Source organism: Podarcis pityusensis (assembly GCF_964106645.2).
Source record: "Podarcis pityusensis genome assembly, chromosome: 5".
NCBI classification, from domain to species: Eukaryota; Metazoa; Chordata; class Lepidosauria; order Squamata; family Lacertidae; genus Podarcis; species Podarcis pityusensis.
This window is the reverse complement of record NC_138032.1, coordinates 28,772,276-28,795,120: the sequence shown is the minus strand read 5'-3', so window position 1 is coordinate 28,795,120 and position 22,845 is coordinate 28,772,276. Positions and strand designations below refer to the sequence as shown.

General features: G+C 44.0%; 1 protein-coding gene across 2 annotated transcripts in view; it reads left to right on the top strand.

Annotated features, from left to right (window-relative positions):
- Window positions 1-1,553: 1,553 nt before the first annotated feature.
- The window catches only part of COL4A3 (collagen type IV alpha 3 chain), a 98,350-nt gene continuing 77,058 nt past the window's right edge, over window positions 1,554-22,845 (top strand). The window contains exon 1 of one of the 2 annotated variants that reach the window (XM_081006851.1): window positions 1,554-1,978. In XM_081006851.1, the coding sequence (XP_080862977.1) occupies window positions 1,862-1,978 (117 nt within the window). In that variant the 5' untranslated portion in view covers window positions 1,554-1,861. The remainder of the gene's footprint in view (window positions 1,979-22,845) is intronic. The other variant, XM_081006849.1, reaches the window with a different exon arrangement.

Sequence of the window (22,845 nt, the reverse complement as noted above, 5' to 3'; positions counted from 1 at the left end):
GTCTAACCCCTTGCAATGCAGGAATATGCAGCTGTCCCCAGAGTCTCTGCAAGCTTGGCAATATCTGCACCACGCTCAACCAACTGCAACCACGCTCAACTCAATAGCTATCCAGGGTCAATGCAGCTTTCGGAATTTCAAGTAGCAGCTCAGCCCCAGCCTGAGACCCCGTTAAGAGCTGCTTCCAGTTCAAATAGGCAATACTGGGCAACATGGGCCAGTGATCACACTCTATGCCATATTATTTTTGCTTGCCTTGGTAGGATTGGCCTAGTGCGTGTATATCTTACATCAAGGGTAGCCAACATGCTGCTCTCTTGATGTTGCTGGACAACAACTCCCCATCACCCCTGACCATTGGCCATTCCATCTGGGACTGATTGGAGCCGTGTCGGCCTACAATGTCATGTGCATTAGCTCAGTATGCCTGATATGTTTCAAGTCTCTACCTGGAAAGTCAGTGGAAATTGTGCCTCCCGGATCTAGGTGGGCCAAAAATTTTTTTGCTGCCTGAAGCAGAGCTCAGATTGTGCTTTGCCAGCCCCACCCTAGCACTGGAGAAAGCTGAATATCTCTGCAGGTTAGTAAAGCAAAAATATTTGAGATGCCTCCCTTCAGATATCAATTTGCAGTGCAAGAGTTACGGTACTTTGTAAGCATACATACCAAGCTTCCTAGTGATATTTATTGTCCTGCATATATATCCTGCCTCTCTTCTGCCATGGAACATGATGTGGCATCAATGTAGATCCCAGCCAGTCACCCAACAAGTCACTAACCAGGTCCAGACCGGCTTAGCTTCCGCAAGGTGAATTATGTACCTCCAGATAGCTCAGCTGGCTAGAGTGTGGCGCTGATAACGCAAGGTTGCAGGTTTGATCCCCGTATGGGACAGCTACTGCCAATTGCTGACGGACCGAGAAACTGCCTGACATGCGCCCCCCCCCCCGCCACCTTTTTATCCAAGCCCCCACAGGCAACAGCCTACTTCATCCTTTGCCTGACAGGAAAACAAACCCCGGAGAGCCAGCAAAGATCCCAGCGCGCGGCCAGCTGTACTGGATGCTTAGGCGAATGTCTGACGGTTATGTTGCTTTATCTCCCGTCCCTGCTCCGGCGGGGGCGGGGGGGGAGGCGGGGGAGTATCACGGTGGGATTTTATCCAAGAGACTTTTTTTTAGGGCTCGGAAGTTCCTGGGTGGAAACTGAAGGACCACCATAGAAAAAGGCTGAGAGGAAAAGACGCCCTTTCCCGCAGAGAACGTCGCCACAGGTGCCTGACGAGACGCGCCCCACTTCCCTGGACACCTTCGCTTCCCCGCGCGCGCCACGCATTCCCTTCCCGCGAGAGTCTCTGAAGTACCTCACTTCAAGGGGACCAAGCCCTGAGGAGCCGCTCGCGTCTCCGCGCCTCGGCGTCCCGCCGCGCTCTCCCGGCCTCGGCGAAGCAAGCGCCGCCAAGCCAGGCGTGAAGCGACTCTCGCGCTTCGCTTCTCTCTCTTTGCGGGTTGCTTCGCCCCGCCCTCGATTCTACCCCCTCCCTTCTCGCACCTCCAGCTTCCACGCGCCTTCCCGCAGCTTCGGCCCCGCCCCGGGCTATCCCGAGGGGCTGCCCATACGCGGACCTCTCTCGGGGGGCGCAAAGCAAGCAGCGAGAGAGAGAGAGAGAGAGAGAGAGAGAGAGAGAGAGAGGCGCCAGCGCCGCGCCGCCGCACCGTCGGTCCGTGAATGGTGACAGCGGGTCTGTCAAGAACGGAGCTGCGGACCGCGCGACCTGTGGCACTGAGAAGGCGAGAGAGAGAGGAGGACCCGAGAGGGAGAGCGCGCGCCAGAGAGTTGAGGGGAAAGCGCGCCGTGAGGCATGAAGGAGCCCGCGCGCCCCGGCTCCTGGTGTCTCGGGCTGTTGTTTTTCGCTGCCCTGCTGAGCGCTTCGCCTGGGCAGCAGGAGGACCGCCTCCCCATTGCTGTGGCTGCAAAGGTGAGTTGAGGGCCAGCGCTGAAACCTGCTGCCTCGGGGTTGGCTGACGTCCCTCCCGCTCTGCTTTCCTATTCGTTTCTTACAGGGCTTCTGTGGCCTTTAGAAGTTGCGTGACAGGCAAGTGTCCAGGTGCAGCTCTGTCCTGCGTAGAAGTGGCTTCACGTGTGGAATGTCTTATCTTTCAAGTAGCCCAAAGGCCTAGGGACTCTGCCACAGGAGGAAAAGGGAGCAGCTCAGTGCATGCTGTACCTTCCACCACCCCACCACCCAGAAGTATGGGAAGGTGGTTGTGGTTACTCTGTGGCAAGGGGAAATCACACTCTGTGTGTGCTCAAAGGCACTCTTGCCTTCATTAATTACTTGCTGACGTTCCATGCCCAACGTTCTGGCTCACTCTGAGAATCTGACTGATCCCATGGTTGAGACCAATTCCTGTCTCTCAAGATTGGCTGGTGAACCTTCTGGTTTTCTGCTCTTTAAAGCTTGCTCGTCCATCAGGAGGTATCTTTCTGAATTGCACCTGCCTTTTGCTTGGCATCTGCACTGCACTGCACAGGTGGATTTGGGAGGGTAACTTGTGATGGGCAGCATGTCTTTGGCATGGTTAAATGGATGGATATTTGGGTTCCTTCTGTCTTTAGTCGTTTGCCCCACACCCTTGCCAGTCAAGTTGTAAATGTGAGAACCATCCCAGAAAGGAAAAAAAGAAAAGAGACAGTGTAGTGATGCAGCTGCTTGCCTGACACTTCCCTTGTATGAATTACAGTACTGGGTTGACAATGCTGTTTGCTGTATGGCTCATATGCTCATCCAATCTGCAACCAAAATCCATTTGTAGGCATGCATGCCTGGTGATAATTTAGCAGCACTGCATCAATCCTTTTGGAGTCACTGTATGGAGGGGTCACCATCATGACATCATGACATCACTGGTCCTGAAAGAGCTACATTCGCTCCCAGTACATTTCCAAGCACAATTAAAAGTGTTGGTGCTGACCTAGCCTCGGCCCAGTATGCCTGAAGGTGTGTCTCCAGCCCCATCATTCAGCCCGGACACTGAGTTCCAGATCCGAGGGCCTTCTGGCGGTTCCCCCTCACTGCAAGATGTGAGGTTACAGGGAACCAGGCAGAGGGCCTTCTCGGTAGTGGCGCCTTCCCTGTGGAATGCCCTCCCATCAGAAGTCAAGGAAATAAACAACTATCTGACTTTTAGAAGACATCTGAAGGCAGCCCTGTTTAGGGAAGTTTTTAATGTTTGATGTTTTATCATGTTTTTAATATGCAATAAATTATAATTATCATCATCATCATCCTCTGCAGGGGCATGTGTTCCCACAGAGGCTTTCTTTGGTGCTCCTCCTTCCACTGATTAAACTTGAAAGAAGCATGTATCCAGTAGAATAGGGTGTGGGGTGTGTGTGTTGCCCACAACAGTTTTCCCAGTTGGATAATGTGCCCACTGGCCCAAACAGTTTGCAGCCACTGCTGTGTAGCTGTTACAGTAACACCTTCCACTGTAATGTCCACAATAAACCAATATTCTATCTGGGAATCCTGATTATAGGTTTATAGGCTGGAGGGACCAAAGGGTATTTAAATATAACCTGTTGGCCCAAACCTGCTCCCTCCATGCCTTCTTACCATCCCCTATTAATTTATGTTATTTGGATCACAGTGTGCCACAAATTGAAAGCAGGAGTAATTGGGCTGTCATAAGAAGGGACCTACTGGATGAGATGATAAGTAGACTTGTCCAACGTTCAACGTCTTGTTTCATATTTAAGCAGGCCATGAAAACAACCACCCTCCCTCTAGCAACTCCTGTTATGAGGCATGGGCCCTTTGAACAATGGCTAACAACCACTGACAGATTTATCATCTATGAATGTGTCCTATCTTCCTTTAAAACCATTTAAGCTAAGAGCTATAATCATCACACGTTGTGGCAGCAAATACTTTAAATTTATGCATTGTGTAAAGAAGTACTTCATCTTGTGTGTCCTAAATCTAACTCTCCACCAACGTCATTAGTGACCCTGAGTTCTAATTAGAGAGGAAAAAACTTCTCTACACATTCTTCCGCAATTTGATAAACCTCTGTCATATTCTCCTTTAGTCATCTCTCCCCAACCCCTTTTAAAAAATAGCAATTCCTGAACACTCTAGCATTTTCTCATGGGGGATGTGCTCCAGGCTTTTATAAACCTGATTGCTCTTTTTGAACCTTTTCTAGTTGTTTTAATAACATTTGTTTTTTTAAAAAAGGAGGAAATCAGGATATTGCAAGCTTTCCAACAGAGTGCTTGCAAAAGCTAACATCCCTCTTCACAGGCAAATGAGGGCTCTGCTCATCTTGGCCCAGTGAGTACTGCCCATAGCATCCACTTCCCCTGCCCCTCAAGTTCATCTAGGGCAGGGCAGCGGAAGGGGATGACCGTGGGTAGGCCATTGTGGGGAGTCTTCTCCACTGGGACTATGCGTACTGGAATCCCCAGCAGAAAATGATGCAGCAAACAGTGCCTTCAGGAGGCAAACAGCAGCCTCAGGTGTGACATTGGGTGGGTTTAAAAGGTGAAATTCTCTCCTCTGTGCCACAGTCCTAATCTGTTTTTTTTTTTTTTGGAGGGGCGGTATCCAGCTGGAAGCTGTGTGCTTCACCAAGGACAGCAACAAGGACTGAGATAGCTCTTTTGTGTACGAAAGCAATGAAAACCAAACACGGATTGCCATTTTGCAAAAAATAATATACAATAAGCCACAATGTAATGAATTGGGGGAGCAAGCCTAACTATGGGGAGCCAGTGTAAATTATCCTAGCTGCAGCGTTACTGGCAAAAGTTATGCCAGATCCAGACTCTGTTCAGGAGCAGGGCCAAGCCTAGGAGAAACAAGCCTTTTAAACCACTCTTTTTGATTGCTCAACTTATGCCGGGTTCCCAGGGTCATGTGGCCATGCTGTGTCCCAGCTGAGCCAGGATGGGCAAGAGATGCTGGCATATCTCTACTTGGGCCAGGTGAGGAAGTTATGCTGGTGTAACCCGGCTGAGCTTGGAACATCCTGGCTCAGTCAGAGATCCACTGGATTCTTAACCCTGACAGTTCTAGGGTTCAGATTGTGCCCTTAATTTCAGAAATATAAAACCTATAATAATTCATTTAATGCAAAATGATAATACTTTTTTTGGCCAATATTACAAGTTAAATGTAAATGCAAATAACTGATATAGCTATTTCACAGGGAAAATAATCTACAATAGAAAATACTTATTTCTATTGTAAATTATTTGTGCAGATAGAAATGACTTACATCTATTCTATATTTTTATATATACTTTATTTGTGCATGGTTGCAATTGGCCACTTTTTCTTCTTTTTTGGCTGTTCTCAATTCTGAATCATTTATCTCACCCTCATAAATTTATCTCAGCGCTCATTTCTGAAGTTTTGGGAAGTTTTGGATGCTATAATTGTTATTTACATTCTTTACCAATTTTCTAATAGCATTCCTTAACATACCTAAACAGATATAGTATCCTCCCTTGCTTCGCCTTGCAGCTTCCTTGGCAGGTCATTGCATCCAAATACCGCTGATTTAATTCTTTGCGTGGCTGTGCCCTCTCTTCAGGCATTGTGGCCAAAATGCTTTATATACTGTTGCATGCTACCCCAATCTTCAAGTGGCGAGAGATTCCAGGGGTTCCAAGCAGAGGCATAGCATGGGGAAAAGGGGCCTACCAGGGCAATTGCCCCAGGCGCAAAAAAATTTAGGCACACCTCTGCAGCTGCTCCCTGTCCTGCCCGCCTGCCTCACCTGAGCAGCATGCTGAGCAAGAACTGGGAGAGGATGAGCCCTTAAATCCCTTGGCCACACAGCGTGCAGCACCAGTGGAAGAGATGGGTGGACGGTGAGACTTGCGGCCATGGTGGCACTCCCCAGCTCAAGGAAGAGCACACACATGTCCTGCCACTGCCCTGCAGCTCTGGCTTGTGACATCAGCGCGCCGCATGGAGGCCCCAGTGAGAGGGCATAATACTTGCCTTAGAGGGTGCAATACCCAGGTTTGGTTTCCTTGGAATAATGAGGGACAGCATAGACCAGGGGTCAGCAAACTTTTTCAGCAGGGGGCTGGTCCACGGTCCCTCAGACCTTGTGGGAGGCTGGACTATTTTGGGGGGGGGCGGGGATGAACAAATTCCTATGCCCCACAAATAACCCAGAGATGCATTTTAAATAAAAGCACACATTCTACTCATGTAAAAACATGCTGATTCCCAGACCATCTGCGGGCCAGATTTAGAAGGCATTTGGGCTGGATCCAGCCTCTGGGCCTTAGTTTGCCTACCCATGGCATAGACTCTGGTATCTTTATGGTGTATCATTTACTTACACATATATACATCCAGGGCTGACAGCATTAACACCCTGGAAGGTCTTGCTTCTCCCATAGTTGCAGCCTTGGACTCAAGCAGGAATCCATCATGGCTCTCAGCCTCTGGCTTCTGCTAGCTTCTTCCCAGCTCTCACATGCTCCGCTCTGACTGTTGTCCTTCTCACTACCAGCCAGGTGAGGTTTCATTTTGCCATGAGGCTCGTTCAGCCTGTGGAAAAGAAGATGTAGCAAATATTTCAAATCCAACCATAAAGAGCACATGAGTGTTCACAAAGTGGTGTAGGAAGGAGGAAAAGAAAACATGGTATGTTGTAGGGGGTTAGAGTGTTGAATCAGGACCTGGGAGACCAGGGTTCAAATCCCCACTCAGCTGGGAAGCTCACTGGGTGACCTTGGGCCAGTCACTCACTCTCAGCCTAGCCTACTTCACAGAGTTGTTGTGAGGCTAAAATGGGGAGAAGGAGAACTACATAGGCCACCTTAAGCTCCTCAGAGGGAAGTTGAGATATAAATGTAAGTAAGTAAGTAAGTTTGATGCTCTACCACTGAACTATGGCTCCTCTGCCATAGGGTTTCATCTCAGGGCTGGTGCTTCCACTGAGATACTGCCTTTGAGCAGTGTGCTCTGAACATGCTCAGAGGAACTCTGAGGCCCTCCCTCATTTGTCTCCCCAGCAACTGGCCCTCAGTGGCTTGCCACCTCTGAATCTGGGTGCAGGGTTGGCTCCTGCCTTGAGAGGGCCCCGGGCAAGATGCCCTGTGTCATTCGGCCCTTTTGAACTTGGTTGGTTGCAATGGCTCCAAGCAGCACTGGGCAGCTGTGTATACATTCCTCTTTAATTTACCACAGTGCCCCAGAGAGGAGGGAAATCAAAAGCATGGCTAGATCCAGCTGACTGGCACTGCTCAGAGTGCTGGGCCAGAAAAATAAAAACAAGGAGGGGTAGAAAAATAATAACAATGGGAACACAGAGCAGGCAAGACATGCTGCCCTGGCATTTGGATCAAGGCTGTCAGGGGTGTCAGGTGCAGATGCCAGCCCTGCCTATATGTTCCTGTTTAGTTGTTACACTGCAATGTGTTATACGTAGGGCTGCCTTTGAAGATGGTTTGGAAGCTTCAGCTGGTGGAGAATTCAGTGGCTAGGTTGCTCACTGGGACAAGACGGTTAGAGCATATTTCACCAATCCTGGCCTGACAGCACTGGTTGCTAGTTAGTTTCTGGGTCCAATTCAAAATGCTGGTTTTGACATATAAACTCTTAAATGGCTCAGGACTGCAATACCTGAATGACCGCCTCTCCCCATATAAACTGTCTCAGAGTCTGCGTTCATCAGAGGACCTTGTTTTACCGTTCTGTTTTACTTATTTACTAGTTTTTATCCTTTATTTTATTCTGTGAACTGCCCTGAGATCTTATGATAAAGGGTGGTGTATAACTCAGTCAATCAATCAATCAATCAATCAATCAAAGAAGCAAATAAAAGCTGCTGAGTTTATTTAATACACTTCTAAAACCATCAAAGCAAGTCCTCATCACCACACCTTGTGGCAGAGGATGTTGTGAACAGATCATGAATTGTATGAGGGGTAGAGCTAGAAACATACCTGTGGCAGCATAGTGAACTTAAAAGGCCTGTAGAATAGATCAGAGCAACAGCATGAGGGGAAATGTCTGGGAAGGCATAGATAAGGAGTGTAGCGGTTGTGGCATCTCGGGAACAACAGCTAAGACTCAGACAAGACAAGATGCCCATTGCACAATTACCAATTGCACAATTTTTAAAAAACAAGAACAATTTACAGGTGTGGGGGCCCTGATTCAGATTGCTAGCCTGGCATGGGGGTAGGAGGGCTATAACTCTTTGCCCCCTGCTCCACTCCCAGTCTAAATCACAGTCTCAACACCTGCAATTTACAATTCTGTAGGAAATTACATGCACCAGGCAGTTTGCTACACATATTTCTCAATAGCAAAGAGGTTTTTACATTAAGTAGTGCTTTCTCCCTGTCCCAAATATCTGCATCAGCTATACAGTGGTACCTCAGGTTACATACGCTTCAGGTTACAGACTCTGCTAACCCAGAAATAGTGCTTCAGGTTAAGATCTTTGCTTCAAGATGAGAACAGAAATCGTGCTCCGGCGGCGTGACAGCAGCAGGAGGCCCCATTAGCTAACGTGGTGCTTCAGGTTAAGAACAGTTTCAGGTTAAGTACTGACCTCTGGAATGAATTAAGTACTTAACCTGAGGTACCACTGTAAGGTGTACTAATTTTGGTGTGTTTACTATTTGCACTTTAGAGAATGGGCACTGGCCACAGTTTCTTTCTGCATGATCATTGATCTCTGCTACTGGAAAGTAAAGCTTTGGCTGTTCGAGATTAAGCTCACAAGATTAAACTCCCTATTCATTCTCTTGCAAAAAAACAAAAACAAATCTCAGCTTCTAGAAGCACTGCAAATGATGCTGCTTTATCTGGCCAGATAATACTTGAAAGTTAGAAGGGCTGCTTACAGAAATGTTAGTCTTGCACTTAAGTAATGGTTCACACACCTTCCCTGGCATTGTTCCCCAGTTTTAAAAAACTGTACAAGAGTAATCCATTAGCTCTACTTTCTTATAATGATAATGCTAGATGAAATAAAAATTCCAAATGTTTGAATCATTCTGAATGTATTTTTCACACTTGCCTGTACTTAAAGTCCTTCTAAACCCTAAATTGGCTTCTCTGGTCACCAATCTCACCTACTCTCATTGTTGCCCTTGTATGAGTACCTGCCTTCTTAAGCATTGCCTCACCTTTTACCTCTACTGCTCTCCTCTTCTCCTCTTTATTACATCCTCTGTTCCCTCGGATTAAGCAGCACAGATGTTTTTTCTCCTTTGCTTCCGGCCATTTCTCCAGACTATAATCTGCATTTGGAGCAATGTGATGATAGCGGTTTCTGTAATGCTTAGTTGACATGGTGATTATGTAACACAAAAGACTCAGTACATGCCTCATTACTGCCCACTGCTCACTTTTTACAGTTTGACCAAATTCTATGAGTAAATCAGTAATCCTTTTATACAGCGTCAGCTGGTACAAATCTGTTCTTAAAACAAAGGTCGAGGTGATGTAAAAAAAAATTTTGTGGCTGGATGTTATTAATCAAGTGCCAATCCAGAACAGGTCCCATTGATTGTGCCTTCAATCAAGTAAACAAAATATAATCCCACAATTGTCAATGAAATCAGGAACAAGAAGTTATATTGGCTCTAGTTCACAGTCAAAGTTTCAGATTGCAGCAGTCTTTTCACAGTATCTTATTACTATCCTATTCAATGCACTCTTCTTGTGCTAATTTTATCCAACTTTAATGTTTCCTATTTCAGTTTATTTTTTATTATAGTGTCATCACCAAATAGCAACTTTTGTGAGCCTGTTAAATAGTTCACAGGGCTTTTTTTTTTAGGAGGGGAAGGGAATAATCAAAGGAATGGATTGCATTGCAATTAGTGTAATCATAACTATTCTTATAGACTGTGATTCAAATAAATGCTATTTATATCTGCCAACCAGATTCTGCAGAGGTCAAGTACCGTCCAGTAATTATTCTTGAGTTTGCAAAGCTGTTTCATTTGGCATTGTGGCTTCAGATTCAATTCATACAGTAAATCAAAAGTAATATAATTAAATGCCTAGCTACAAGCGAGATCCTGTGCATGTTTACTCAGAAGTAACTGTGTTCAGTGGAGCTTTCTTCCAAGTAAATGTGTTTAGATTTGCAGCCTAAGTATTTGATGTGTACAGAAATACATATTCTAGGGCAGGCTTCCTCAACCTTGGCCCTCCAGATGTTTTGAGACTACAATTCCCATCATCCCTGACCACTGGTCCTGCTAGCTAGGGATCATGGGAGTTGTAGGCCAAAAAACATCTGTAGGTTGAAGAAGCCTGTTCTAGGGTAAAGTGTATTTTAGTGAAAATAACACACAAAGTTGCATCATATTAGGGGAAATGGCTTTCAAAAATATCAAAGGTACATCCAATAGAATTCAGTGTAGCTTGTTCCCAGTTAAGTGGGGTTAAGATTGCAGCCTTAGTTCTCAGTAAACGTGCATAGGATTACGCAACATAGTCTTGGCTATACATCATCTACAGAGAGCTGCCTAGTGCCTATAAGTACCATATACTCAGACCGCCTCCCCACATTACTCACGGCCCTCAAATGCAAAGCTTCTCAACATTATAAACAAACTTTGATTGCTCGCTCCGTTATTCTTTTAACAAACTTGATATAACATGCTCCTTCAAAACCTATTTCACCTTTCAGTTTTGTTTTGTTTTTTTCTATTGCTGCTATTCACATCAAAGAGACTGGTGTGCAGCAGCAGTATAAGAATATATGTGTACTCCTAGGCAGTGCTTCTCTCCCCCCCCCACCGCCCCAGAAAAATAGAAGCTGGAACTCATCATGAAGTTATTACAGTAAGCGTCACACCAAAAAAAGGAGAGGTGCTGGTACTTCTTACTCTTGAGTACTCCCTGGGTGGGGAGAGCACTGCTCTTAGGGTAGTCATATGGGGAAAGAGGACATAACTCCTGTAAAAGAGCACAGGAACCTTGCACCTTAAAAGTTGTATAGAAAAAGGGATGGCAGGAGGGATCTTCTTGAAGTCCCTTTTCTATTACCACTATTAAAGATGCAGAAGCCCTGTGCTCTTTTTCACCAGGCTATCTTTTTTTCCACCAGGCTATCCTCGGCTAAATGGGTAACTTTTTTCAGTAATAATTAGTAAACAGACTTGCCAACCGACTGTTTCTGTGTGTTCTGCACCAACAATTTGTTAATTCCATTTCTAACCTTGGGAGGAATTCAGTGTGGTGCTATGGCAATCATTCCTTCCACACAAGCATTTCACCTTGCCAGACAGAATTATCCACCCACCCACTGTTCTTGGGTTCTCCCAAGCCAATTTTGGGGGGTACAGGGGGGGGGAGAAGATGGAAAGTCCCACTATGCCAGCAGAAGTCCTTGTGTTGAATCTGGCCCCTAGAAATTCATTCGATGTTCACCCTACCCCCTCTGCATGCTAAATTAGCAGTGCAATCCTGTATGTGTTTACTCAGAAGTAAGCCCCTTTGAGTTCAATGAATCCCAGCTTGCACACCAGCAGCATTTGGTGCCCCATAGCCCACTGCTGGATCCTTGTGCAACTCTCCAGGAAATTACATTATTTCAGTAATGAACTGAAAAACAATCTAAAGAAATCACATTGAAGAACAATGAATCCTGAAATTAGACAGCTGATATGTCGCTTAATAGAGATGCGGGTGGCGCTGTGAATTAAACCACAGAGCCTAGGACTTGCCGATCAGAAGGTCGGCGGTTCGAATCCCCGCGATGGGGTGAGCTCCCGTTGCTCAGTCCCTGCTCCTGCCAACCTAGCAGTTCGAAAGCACGTCAAAGTGCAAGTAGATAAATAGGTACCGCTCTGGCGGGAAGGTAAACGGCGTTTCCATGCGCTGCTCTGGTTCGCCAGAAGCGGCTTAGTCATGCTGGCCACATGACCTGGAAGCTGTACGCCGGCTCCCTCGGCCGATAAAGCGAGATGAGCGCCGCAACCCCAGAGTCGGTCACGACTGGACCTAACAGTCAGGGGTCCCTTTACCTTTACCTTATGTTGCTTAATTGGAAATCAAAATTTGTGATTATCTGAAAGAGCTAGGTTTTTATCAAGTAGGCAAAGCTCCACACATTTTGAATGCATATGTGTTCATAGCTAGAATCCATTGGAGACATTGGTTACCTTCCAGTGTCTGTTTGGCTGCCTTCCAGAAGAAAATCCAGTTCACAAATGATTGCACAGCATGTTAAGATTTGGGGAACTGACATATTTTCTTGCATCTCATCATCTCATAATTTTGCTGTATGTTGTCTATACTTATTGAAGGCTTAATAATTGGATTTTATTATACTGGTTCTAGCAATCACCAAGAAAACATATAAAGCTCTAGTGAATTCATGTTTGATGCTCACAATGCATGAAACAATTTTAGTATATTGGCATTTTGCTTTGCTAGCAGTATTCTAGAATTACGGACCTGACTCACCAGTTCCTTGCATTTGTAGTCAGGTCCCTCCTTCTGTAAACTGCTGCTTAAGCAAAATTCTCCACTTACTTAGGCTTGTTCTTATAATTTGAATTCATTTTGTCTCTTCCACTTGGGTGAATTTCAGTCTACAATACAAGACTGGGAAGTGTTAAGTATTTAAAAGGAACACTAGACAGGTGGAGTCTAGTGGCTAGAGAGCCCAGTATTTACTGAACACTCTTTGCACTCTTTTCTTCCTTGTGTGAAAACTGGAATGCATCAGGTTTCCCAGTAAGAGATAGGCCTGGCCATGATAACAACATTGCCCTTGAATGCCGTGATAGACACATAACTTGGCAATTACATTCAGTTTAGTGGACTCACTGTGTGCCGCAGTGGCTGCAAACATAATAATCCTTTCTACCTGCTTGACTTCAATTACTCTCTCATTGACTGGGGAAATGTACATTCAAACTGTTTTAAAGACAATGTTTTAGAATTTTGCATTTGGAACAGGGGAGGCAATCCTAAATTTAATCCTGAGTGGCACTCAAGACTAGGGTTGTTGTTATTTTATTTCATGTCATTTTTTCCCCCTGGTGGCCCACCGTGGCTGCCTTGAAGGCTGGCCGGAGCCTTTTCGTTGGCCTTATCCCCGCCATGGCGGGAGGGCGGAGAGCAGCAGCAGCAGTTGTTGTTATTGAGGGAGCCCAAGTGGCAAGTGGTCCAGATCTTTTGCACTGGAGCAAAGATCTTCTGCCCCCAACCCTTAAGACACACACCATAAAAATCCTGTTGTTTACAGGGTGGCTGGGTGTGCTGTGAAGTGATGGAGAGACTTCCCACTATCTTAATTTCATCAGAGGTCTAAATTTGTATCCATACATATAAATTAGCATATGAACATTTTATGTAAATTTGTGCCATGGACCTGTGCCCTGGTTCCAGGGATTTGTTTGTAATTTCAGCCTTTTAGATTTCAGTCATAGATCTCTTTAGGAATGCAGTCAGCATTGTGCTTTAATCTTTATTTGTGAAAATAACAGTTTGGTCAGTGGCCCACATACCAACCACCTGTGTAGGCATAAATAGCTGAGATAGCTTGCTTTGTCTACCTGCCTGACTCAAGTACCGTCTTACCCTGAGTGGGGTTTACTACCTGCAAAAGGTATGAAAAGTACATCAGAAAATATTTGTTTCCTACACAGACACATTCCTTAGGCTGGAACACTATCCGTTTCAACAGCCACGTTTCTGTCTGAAGACTTTTACTTCCTACAGTTAAAATATATGTGATGTTTAATATAATTTTACATATTAATTTACTAGCAGCCTCATACCTGGTGTTGCTAGGGAATTCTAAGAAACAAAAATATATGTTATATGCTGTTTTGAGATCAGTGGTTAAAATCAGTCAAGCTTTGAAAGGTTCATTCCACCTTCTTGATCCAGTTGTATCCAAACACAGACAAGTACCTGGTCCTTGATCTCAGGAGCCATAATGCAAAATTTGGTAATGATACCAAGAGCATAAATATCAACACACATAAAGAACAGGTAGATAACTTTTCAGATTACATAGATTTTTTCTCATCCAACCCATCCTCCAAGGATCTGAGGGTGTCATGTATGGTCCATTCTTTTATATTCACAGCCTTTTGAGGTAGGTTAGGTCAAGATCTAACCTACCTTACCAAGGAAGCCTATCTAGCCCCTTCTCTTATGACCTTTTGCCAGTAGACAAAGGTGATTTTATTCACGCAGACCTCTGCAGTGCTGAGACCTTTGCCGAAGGGGGTGATGGCAGAATAGGGAGGGTGGTGAATTTGTGCAACCACCCCCAGTTCAGCCACACAAATTGCACCAGAAAGCAGGAGTTCTGCCACCACTTTGCCATTGCAGCAAAGTGATCAACACAAAGTGTGGAGGGCGGGATACTAAGGGAGGTGTGGAGATTGTTGCAGGATATAAAACCAGGTAACTTTGTTTAAAGTTATTTACTTGGCTTAACTTTTAGTAAAGAACTGTGTGAAATACTGCTTGCTGGGATATTTTTCTTTATCTTTCTACATATAAAAAGGCTCAAAACTTCTTTTTTTAATGAATGCTGAATGTTCAGGGAGGGGTATGAAATATCCAAAGGAGACCAGGCCCTGACATGCCTTCCTGTTGCTTTAATTTTGATAGTGCAGCTGTTTTGTTTGTACAAGCTGTTCCTACACTGGTGATTATGTATACTTCAGGGAGTTCCTTCTTCCGTATGTAACTCCTCCACATTTATTAAGAGCATCTCACTTAGCATTTCTCCATTTACTTTTATTAGCTCCAGGAATGTGGAGAGTCAGACCCTCATTCATACTTCAGAACACAGGTTTCCAAAGTGTGGTTTGCAGACCGGTGGTCCAAAAGCTTTGTTCAGCTTGTCCATAGCGGTGACTTTGGCATCTAGGACAGTGTGTTACAATTACTAAACCACAGGCAGCAAAATCATTAAGTAGTCTACTAAGACCCTCAGCAATTTTCAAGTTGTCTAGGGGTTTGGCAACCACTACTATAGTGTGCTCTCTGCTAAGAACACTAGTTTTTGTTATCCTGTGGTCTGATTTTATTTGATATTTTCTGGGAGATTTTAGGTTTTGGTACAACACGTCCTGCACTTAAATGCTGGAAATACTCCTTAGACATATTATCAATCAATAAGTTTCATCAAACAAACAACAATTAAATTATATCAATGTATTTTACCTAAGGACCAGCAAAATTCAATACAGAATGAAGCCCCTTAAAATCCCATTACCTGAGGCATTACATTTTCATGGTCCCTAGTTTGGAAACTAGTATCTTCATCTTTTCACGAGAAATTTCAAACAGTGTTCTTAGACTAAACATGGGGATTTCTTGTATGAACTCTTGATAGAGGTGGCAGCAAGGTGGTGCATGGCACTGAAACGGTTTTTAATGAAATTGCTTGTTTTTTTGAGACTCGCCATCTATGCACATCTGTTGTAGAATGTACTATCATGGTTAATAATAGTACACCCTGCAAGAATTATACTTTGTTTAATTTTGACATAGAACAGGTTTGTCACCCAGAGGGCACATTTTTAATTTTGAGAAAATGCCATTGGTGCCAGTCACAAAATGGCTGCCATGAGGGTGTCACATAGCCAACATAGCTGTCACAGCTAAAGGAGCAGAAAAAGAGAGACAGGAACAAAAAAATCATGAGGTATCTATATCATCACTACACTCATTCACAGAGAGAAGCTCTTTGTACTGCTACTCTTACAACATACAGCAGTGAAAAAGTATCACAGGAGTGCCCTGTATTTTCAACAAGTACTCTTTCTGGCCTTTTTTATCCCTAAGCATCCTTAGAATTGTTGATTGTCAAAATTTTGTTAGAATAAAATTATAAAATAGAAAACCCAACAAGGCTCATCAAGTTCCTAGGGAGTGCCCCGAGTCTTTTCACTGCACATCTTGCTTGGGTCATGGAATGATCCTAAACCACTGTTAGTCCAACTACAATGTATGCCCAGTTATTCAATTCTTATTTCACTTTCCCATCTCATCACTCTAACCCTTTCGTTCTTTAATTTAAAACAAATCAAACGCTGTCATTGCCCTGTTTTCCTCCTCTCCTTCTAGCATTGTGCTGTGTCAGCTAACATTTGCCCTTTCACTGACAGTTCTAATTCAGCACAGTGGCAAAGCAGGCAGAGTGGCACGGACAGTAATAATAGGCTTTTATAAAGTAAACAAAGTCATTCAATGGAGGTCTGGTTTTCTGTTGAAAGAATGAAGCCACCTCTGTTTTGGAATAGTTTTTTGGAAAGCGCTATCAAGTGCTCTGACTCACCTTTTGTTCTCTCCATTTTTCTCCCTTTCCACTATACAGCCCCAAGTGTACCATTGGTCTGCATCGGAATCAGAATAAATGGAACATCAAAAAATGGAGTGCAAGTGTTCTTGCTTGAATAGTTATTTCCCTTTCACACTGTCCCCTTCCACTGCCTGCATTCCCTGGATATGGTGTTGGGGGATCCCTGGCAAAGGTGTGAGATATAGTGTTAGGGGAGGTGCACACCTTATGTGAACAGAGGTGCCACTTCGGATCTTAGCCACACTAGTTTTGTAACAAAGAAACTGTGCAATTGAAACTTAAGGTGCACCCAGCCAACACATTCCATCACTACAAGGATTTATGCTTGCACAACAGAAATTTTCCCCTCTCCTGCCCTTGCACACACTCCCTAAATCTGTTGTATGGATTCCCCCAACGCTGTCATGGCCAACCCAAGGACAATGATGGAGAGGACTAGAGGCTTCTGATCCTGAGGAGAGACCCAGTGACTTGGGGGCCAGACAGCCAGATCCTGGGAAGGGCCCAAGTAGGTTAATAGAGAAGTCTTCCATCCTCCCTCTGGAGATGCCTAGTGCTTCACCTGCTGAGGAACCACCTTTGGTGCCTCCTATCACTCAGGAATCTACTCCCTCTAGAGAGGTGGCTAGCAGTAAGTCTGATGCTGAGCTGATCCTGTCTCCATCTCCTTCATCACACAGAGATGCCAGTGTCAGCCTGAACATGGCTCATAAGGCCAACCCACCCAAAGGAGTTTCTGCTTGCTTGTCCAGACTTGGGACCCTAGCTACTTCAACGCTAAAGCTGTGCCCACCCCACTCTTTAAAAGGAAGGTTCAGTGGGTGTGTCACTTGTTCCATCAATAACTTAGCTTATGCTTAAAAAAAGGTTAAGGACCCCTGACAGTTAAGTCCAGTCGCGAACGACTCTGGGGTTGCGGCGCTCATCTTGCTTTACTGGCTGAGGGAGCCGACGTTTGTCCACAGACAGTTTTTCTGGGTCATGTGGCCAGCATGACTAAGCCGCTTCTGGTGAAACCAGAGCAGTGCACGGAAACGCCATTTACCTTCCTGCTGGAGCGGTACCTATTTATCTACTTGCACTTTGATGTGCTTTCGAACTGCTAGGTTGGCAGGAGCTGGGACCAAGCAACGGGAGCTCACCCTGTCGCGGGGATTCAAACCACCAACCTTCTGATCGGCAAGCCGTAGGTTCAGTGGTTTAGACCACAATACCACCTGCATCTGCTTATGCTTAGCCATGTATTTAACCTTCTGATTATTGTAACCTGTAGCATGCTTTATGTACTAATCTAATCTGAAAATTAAAGCCTCTGGGAGAATGAATTGTGAGTTCAAGTTTTTCATTGGATGGGGAAGGACAGGACAGGCGGGGCCCTGCAATGCTGGGGGAGGCCATTTCTCTGCACAGACTGAATTGTCAGGGAAGGAGGAAAGCCTGGTGTTGTCTCCAATGAAAAAAAGACAGTCATGGAACCAAGAAATTACACAAAACAAAAGAATTGCCGTGAAAATCCCTGAAACGAGAAGTAATCGACTATAGAGTTAAATCAAAAAGTTTAAGGAAAAATTAACCTAGAATTAAACAAAGACTTAACGAGATGCCGGCTACAAAACTCATTTCACTGAACTAATCAGTTTCCTCAGAAGGAAATAAAGAAATTATAAACCTTAAATGATTTTAAGTGATATCAAACAAACTCAAGAGCAGGGCTGAAATGCTTCCCTGAGTTTCAAAAAAAGGTATGAAAACCTCAATGAAAAAGTTTTAAACATAGTCCTATTTAAGAGAACATTATAAACCTTAAACGATTTTAAATGATTTCAAGCAACCTCAAGAGCATTGAGGTTTTCATACCTTTTTTGTAAACTCAGGGAAGCATTTCAGCCCTGCTCTTGAGTTTGTTTGGTATCTTATAATGTTCTCTTAAATAAGGCTATGTTTAAAACTTGTCATTGAGGTTTTCATACCTTTTTTTGAAACTCAGGGAAGCATTTCAGCCCTGCTCTTGAGTTTGTTTGATATCACTTAAAATCATTTAAGGTTTATAATTTCTTTATTTCCTTCTGAGGAAACTGATTACCGTAGTTCAGTGAAATGAGTTTTGTAGCCGGCATCTCGTTAAGTCTTTGTTTAATTCTAGGTTAATTTTTCCTTGAACTTTTGGGTTTTTGTTATTTAATCTAACTCTATAGTCAAGTACTTCTCGTTTCAGGGATTTTCACGGCAATTCTTTGGTGTTGTCTCCAAGGCAGTTGAAGGGCATCAGGAGGCAGGAGCAGATGCAGCACTCAAGAAGGAGCACCCAGCTCAAGGCTAAGGGTTATTGCTGGGACAGGCAGGTCTCTATTTAAAAGTGTGGTGGGTAGGCAGGGCTGACAGTTGAAATAACTTCACACTCCTGTGCAGTCTCAGCTCACTGCTCCTGATCCTGAAATCCTTAACCACGGCTTTGTCCCTGAATTGCATTTAGGGAACATTAAAGCTCCTCTCCTAAGTTGGTTTGATATTTGCTGCATCTCTGGCTCTTAAAGGTGTCTGGACTAATTCCTGCTCTTGTTGCTGAGTTTACACTATCTGTTTGCTGAAATAAGACTTTACTTCTTTACATGCAAGAAAGCACACTTGCCATTCTTGGAGAGGAGGAACAGGACAAACTCACTATGGAGGAGATTTGGGGAGCATTCAGGGAAAGGTGGGGGGGGGGGAGATGTTATGTTACACAAGTGGAAATCCTTCTTAGTCAAATGCCATCCTTATATTGGTTGCTGCCAAGGCTTATCATGCAAATTTTGTATTGCTGTTCTGTGTACACAGCAAATTGATAGAAAGAGAGATTATTCATGGGAACATTCTTGTGTATTGTACAGTTTAATCTCTGAATGAGCAGCACTGTTTAAATTATTCAAAATATGGAAGAAATGAAGGTGTCATGTCTGGTGGCATGATAGCAGAATACCACAAAGTTGAAACTATTCCCCCACCCCCAAGAGTAGACTGTACTGCATTCAAAATACCACCATCCTCAAGAAATGGTTGTGATGGCTGGTTTTTTCTTTATTTTTGTTGGTGTTTTCTCCCCATGTCCAAACATATGAGTTTCCCAGCAACCTCTACCAACTATTATCCTGCATTTTGAAGTTCCAGTTTCATAAAACTCAAAAGGCATGCTGGCTAATTCTTGGTATAATATATGCAACTCAGAGTTTTTGGGTCAAATGTGTAGTTATCAAAGGTTGGACTATGCTGAGAAGTGTGAGAAAAAATAATAATCCAGAGCTATCCAGTTTGAATAAACATTTGTGATCATGGTGCACTTAATATAATGCTTTAGTGCAGAATCAGAGCATGCATATCCACGAAACATATCTCAATGTGTCTGAAAAATATGAGACACATTGACTTTTTTCTGGACATCAGTCAATTATATATATATAAAACCATTTAACAATAGTAGCATTGTTGTTGTTGTTGTTGTTGTTGTTGTTGTTTAGTCGTGTCCGACTCTTCGTGACCCAATGGACGAGAGCACGCCAGGCACTCCTATCTTCCACTGCCTCCCGCAGTTCGGTCAAACTCATGCTGGTAGCTTCGAGAACACTGTCCAACCATCTCGTCCTCTGCCGTCCCCTTCTCCTTGTGCCCTCCATCTTTCCCAACATCAGGGTCTTTTCCAGGGAGTCTTCTCTTCTCATGAGGTGGCCAAAGTATTGGAGCCTCAGCTTCAGGATCTGTCCTTCCAGTGAGCACTCAGGGCTGATTTCCTTAAGAATGGAGAGGTTTGATCTTCTTGCAGTCCATGGGACTCTCAAGAGTCTCCTCCAACACCATAATTCAAAAGCATCAATTCTTTGGCGATCAGCCTTCTTTATGGTCCAGCTCTCACTTCCATACATCACTACTGGGAAAACCATAGCTTTAGCATAATGCATTAGCATAATGCAGAGTAGTATTAGCATAATACTTTATAATATACTCAAAACTCCTTAATCACTAGTCACAGAACAAACTATTCTGATTGTGCAACATAAATTAAATGTACATGTATCAGTATTCTAAACATTGGTACCAGGAGGTTAATTTTTCTGGATGTTGTGAGTAAAATGGAGAACATGCCATCAAAAGTCTAGCATAGAGTAGCCAACGGGATTCACTTCAGCTGTTGTGGAATACAACTCCCATCGTCCCTGTCAATTGACCATGCTGGCTGTGGTTGATGGAAGTTGGTAGTCCCAAATACCAAGGAGACACCACATTGATTACTTTTCTGTTAGGAATTCAAGTCTGGATAAAAAATACTTCAGATATCAAGCACTGTTTTCAAGTCATCTGCAGGCGTCAAGTGACTTCTGGGTCAGTCATTGGATAGGAACACATCATTGGGGAAAACCCACCTCATATTCTCTGAGGTCACGTTCACACCATAAAGCACATTCAGTTTGCATTTAAAGAAAATGGCTCCCCCTCCCCCGAAAAAAAAAATCTGTGAAGTGTACTTTTGTTCAGGGAACTGGGAATTTTAGCTTTGGGAGTGCTTTAAATGTGTGGTGCAGATTTGACCTGGGTTTTCTCTATTTTACATAGATTCATCACATAATTGTACAGTATTTCCAATCCAGAAGGCACAATGTTTGCCGTGTGAAGTAACCATTAGATGAAAGGAAGGAATGTTGCAAGCCACCCAGGGTGTATCCAATGAAAATCCCAAGCTATGTTCCAGCAATCCAGTATGGTTCATAAGAGCAGAGGCCTTATGAAGGCAAATTTTTGGCTGATAAATTCCAACCTTCCCTGCCACCCCCAATGCCTAATCAGTCGACTGTGGAAGAATCTCTTCCTTTCCCTTGCCTCCTCTCTTCCTCTCCCCCACAAAGCCTGCTTTTGCTATTGAACTTCTTTCTCTCCATCACTTTCTCTCCTGTATTGCATGCATTGCACATCTTTCTTTCTCTTCTCTTTTGTTTTTGTGAGTGTGCATATACACACATTGCCTTTGGCTGTCTGTTTCTCTTGCTGCCTCATGCTGCCCTTTCTGTCTCCTCTCTCTTTCCCAAAGCTGATGCACGCACTTTTTGTGACAAGATTTCACCAGCACAGATGAAATATAAATAGTTTTTCATGCATTCTTATTACTGCTCGATATTCTGTTCTGATTTGTGGTCATCATGTAACTGAATAAATTACCGTGAAAGACTGAAGATAATAATGGTCATGTCTGCAATAGAAGTAATCAGCTTTGCTTTTGAGTTTTGAGTTTTTTTCTGTAATTTTATGCAATCTGCCCAGGCACCTGGGTCAAATCGGTATGTTTAGAAACATGTGGTCTCTTTCACAGATTGGAGTCCCAAGTATACTAAATGTTTATTTGCATCTGAGATGCAGATTTTTAAAAAATGCAGTTGGGGGGGGGGCTGATAATTAACAGGATTCTTCTTCTGAAACTAGTGGGGGGAAATCTACTATTGGGAGATTTCCCTCAAAACCAGGAGGGATTTTTATTGGGATCACAGAATGAGTGGTAAGGGCTAAATTCCCCTTTTCATGCCTGCCCTAATCCTCTTAATTCACTTGTACGTGCACGCACACACACACAAAATGCAACTTGCATTTTAAAGAACCTGCATTTTATATGCAAGGATGAATTTGACAGCACAACACAACACAACACAGATGCACCATGCTTTGATGCATGGTGGGCTAGATGAGGGCCAATAAGCTGAAGCTGAACCCTGACAAGATAGGAGGCCTCGTGAATGGATGGTTCTCATGCCTGGGAACTGGGCAATTTGCCTGTTCTGAAGCAGCAAGTACATCACCTGGGGGTGCTCCTTGATCCATCATTGTCACTGGAGACCAAAATGACCGGTGACCAGGAATGCCCTTGACCAGCCATTCCTGGACAGGAATAGCTTTTCCACAGTGATCCATGCATTTGTAACCCCAGTGGTAGATTTGTAATTCCACGTGGGGGGGGGGGGGCTTTAGGCTGATTCAGAAGCTGCAGTGTTTAGGTTACCTAGTGGAGCTGTGCGACATCACTTATAAAAGGACTGCACTGACTGCCAATTTGCTACTGAGCTAAGTTTGAAGTTCTTTTGCTGGCTTCTAATGCTCTGAACAATGTGAAACTACACTATCTGAAGGAATGGCTTCTCCCATGTAGACTTGCCTGTTTGCTGAGATCTTCAGATAAGTCTTTCTTGGTAGCTTGCTCAGATTCATCTTACAACAACCTGGAGGAGAGCCCCTTCTGTTGAGGTACAGAGCTTTTGCAACCACTTCCCCTATGAAATAAGGCATACATAAACTGAGTTTTTGACGCTTGCTAAATACTTATTTATGCACCCAGCCATTTATCCTTACACATCAGAATACTCTTACATGAAGATGTGTGGGGAAAGTAAAAACAGACCAGGTTTTTCTTTTAAAGATAATGCATTGCAATTTCAAAAAAGAAAAGAATGAACCCATAAACTATGGATTTATTGTAAAGATCCTATTACATTTT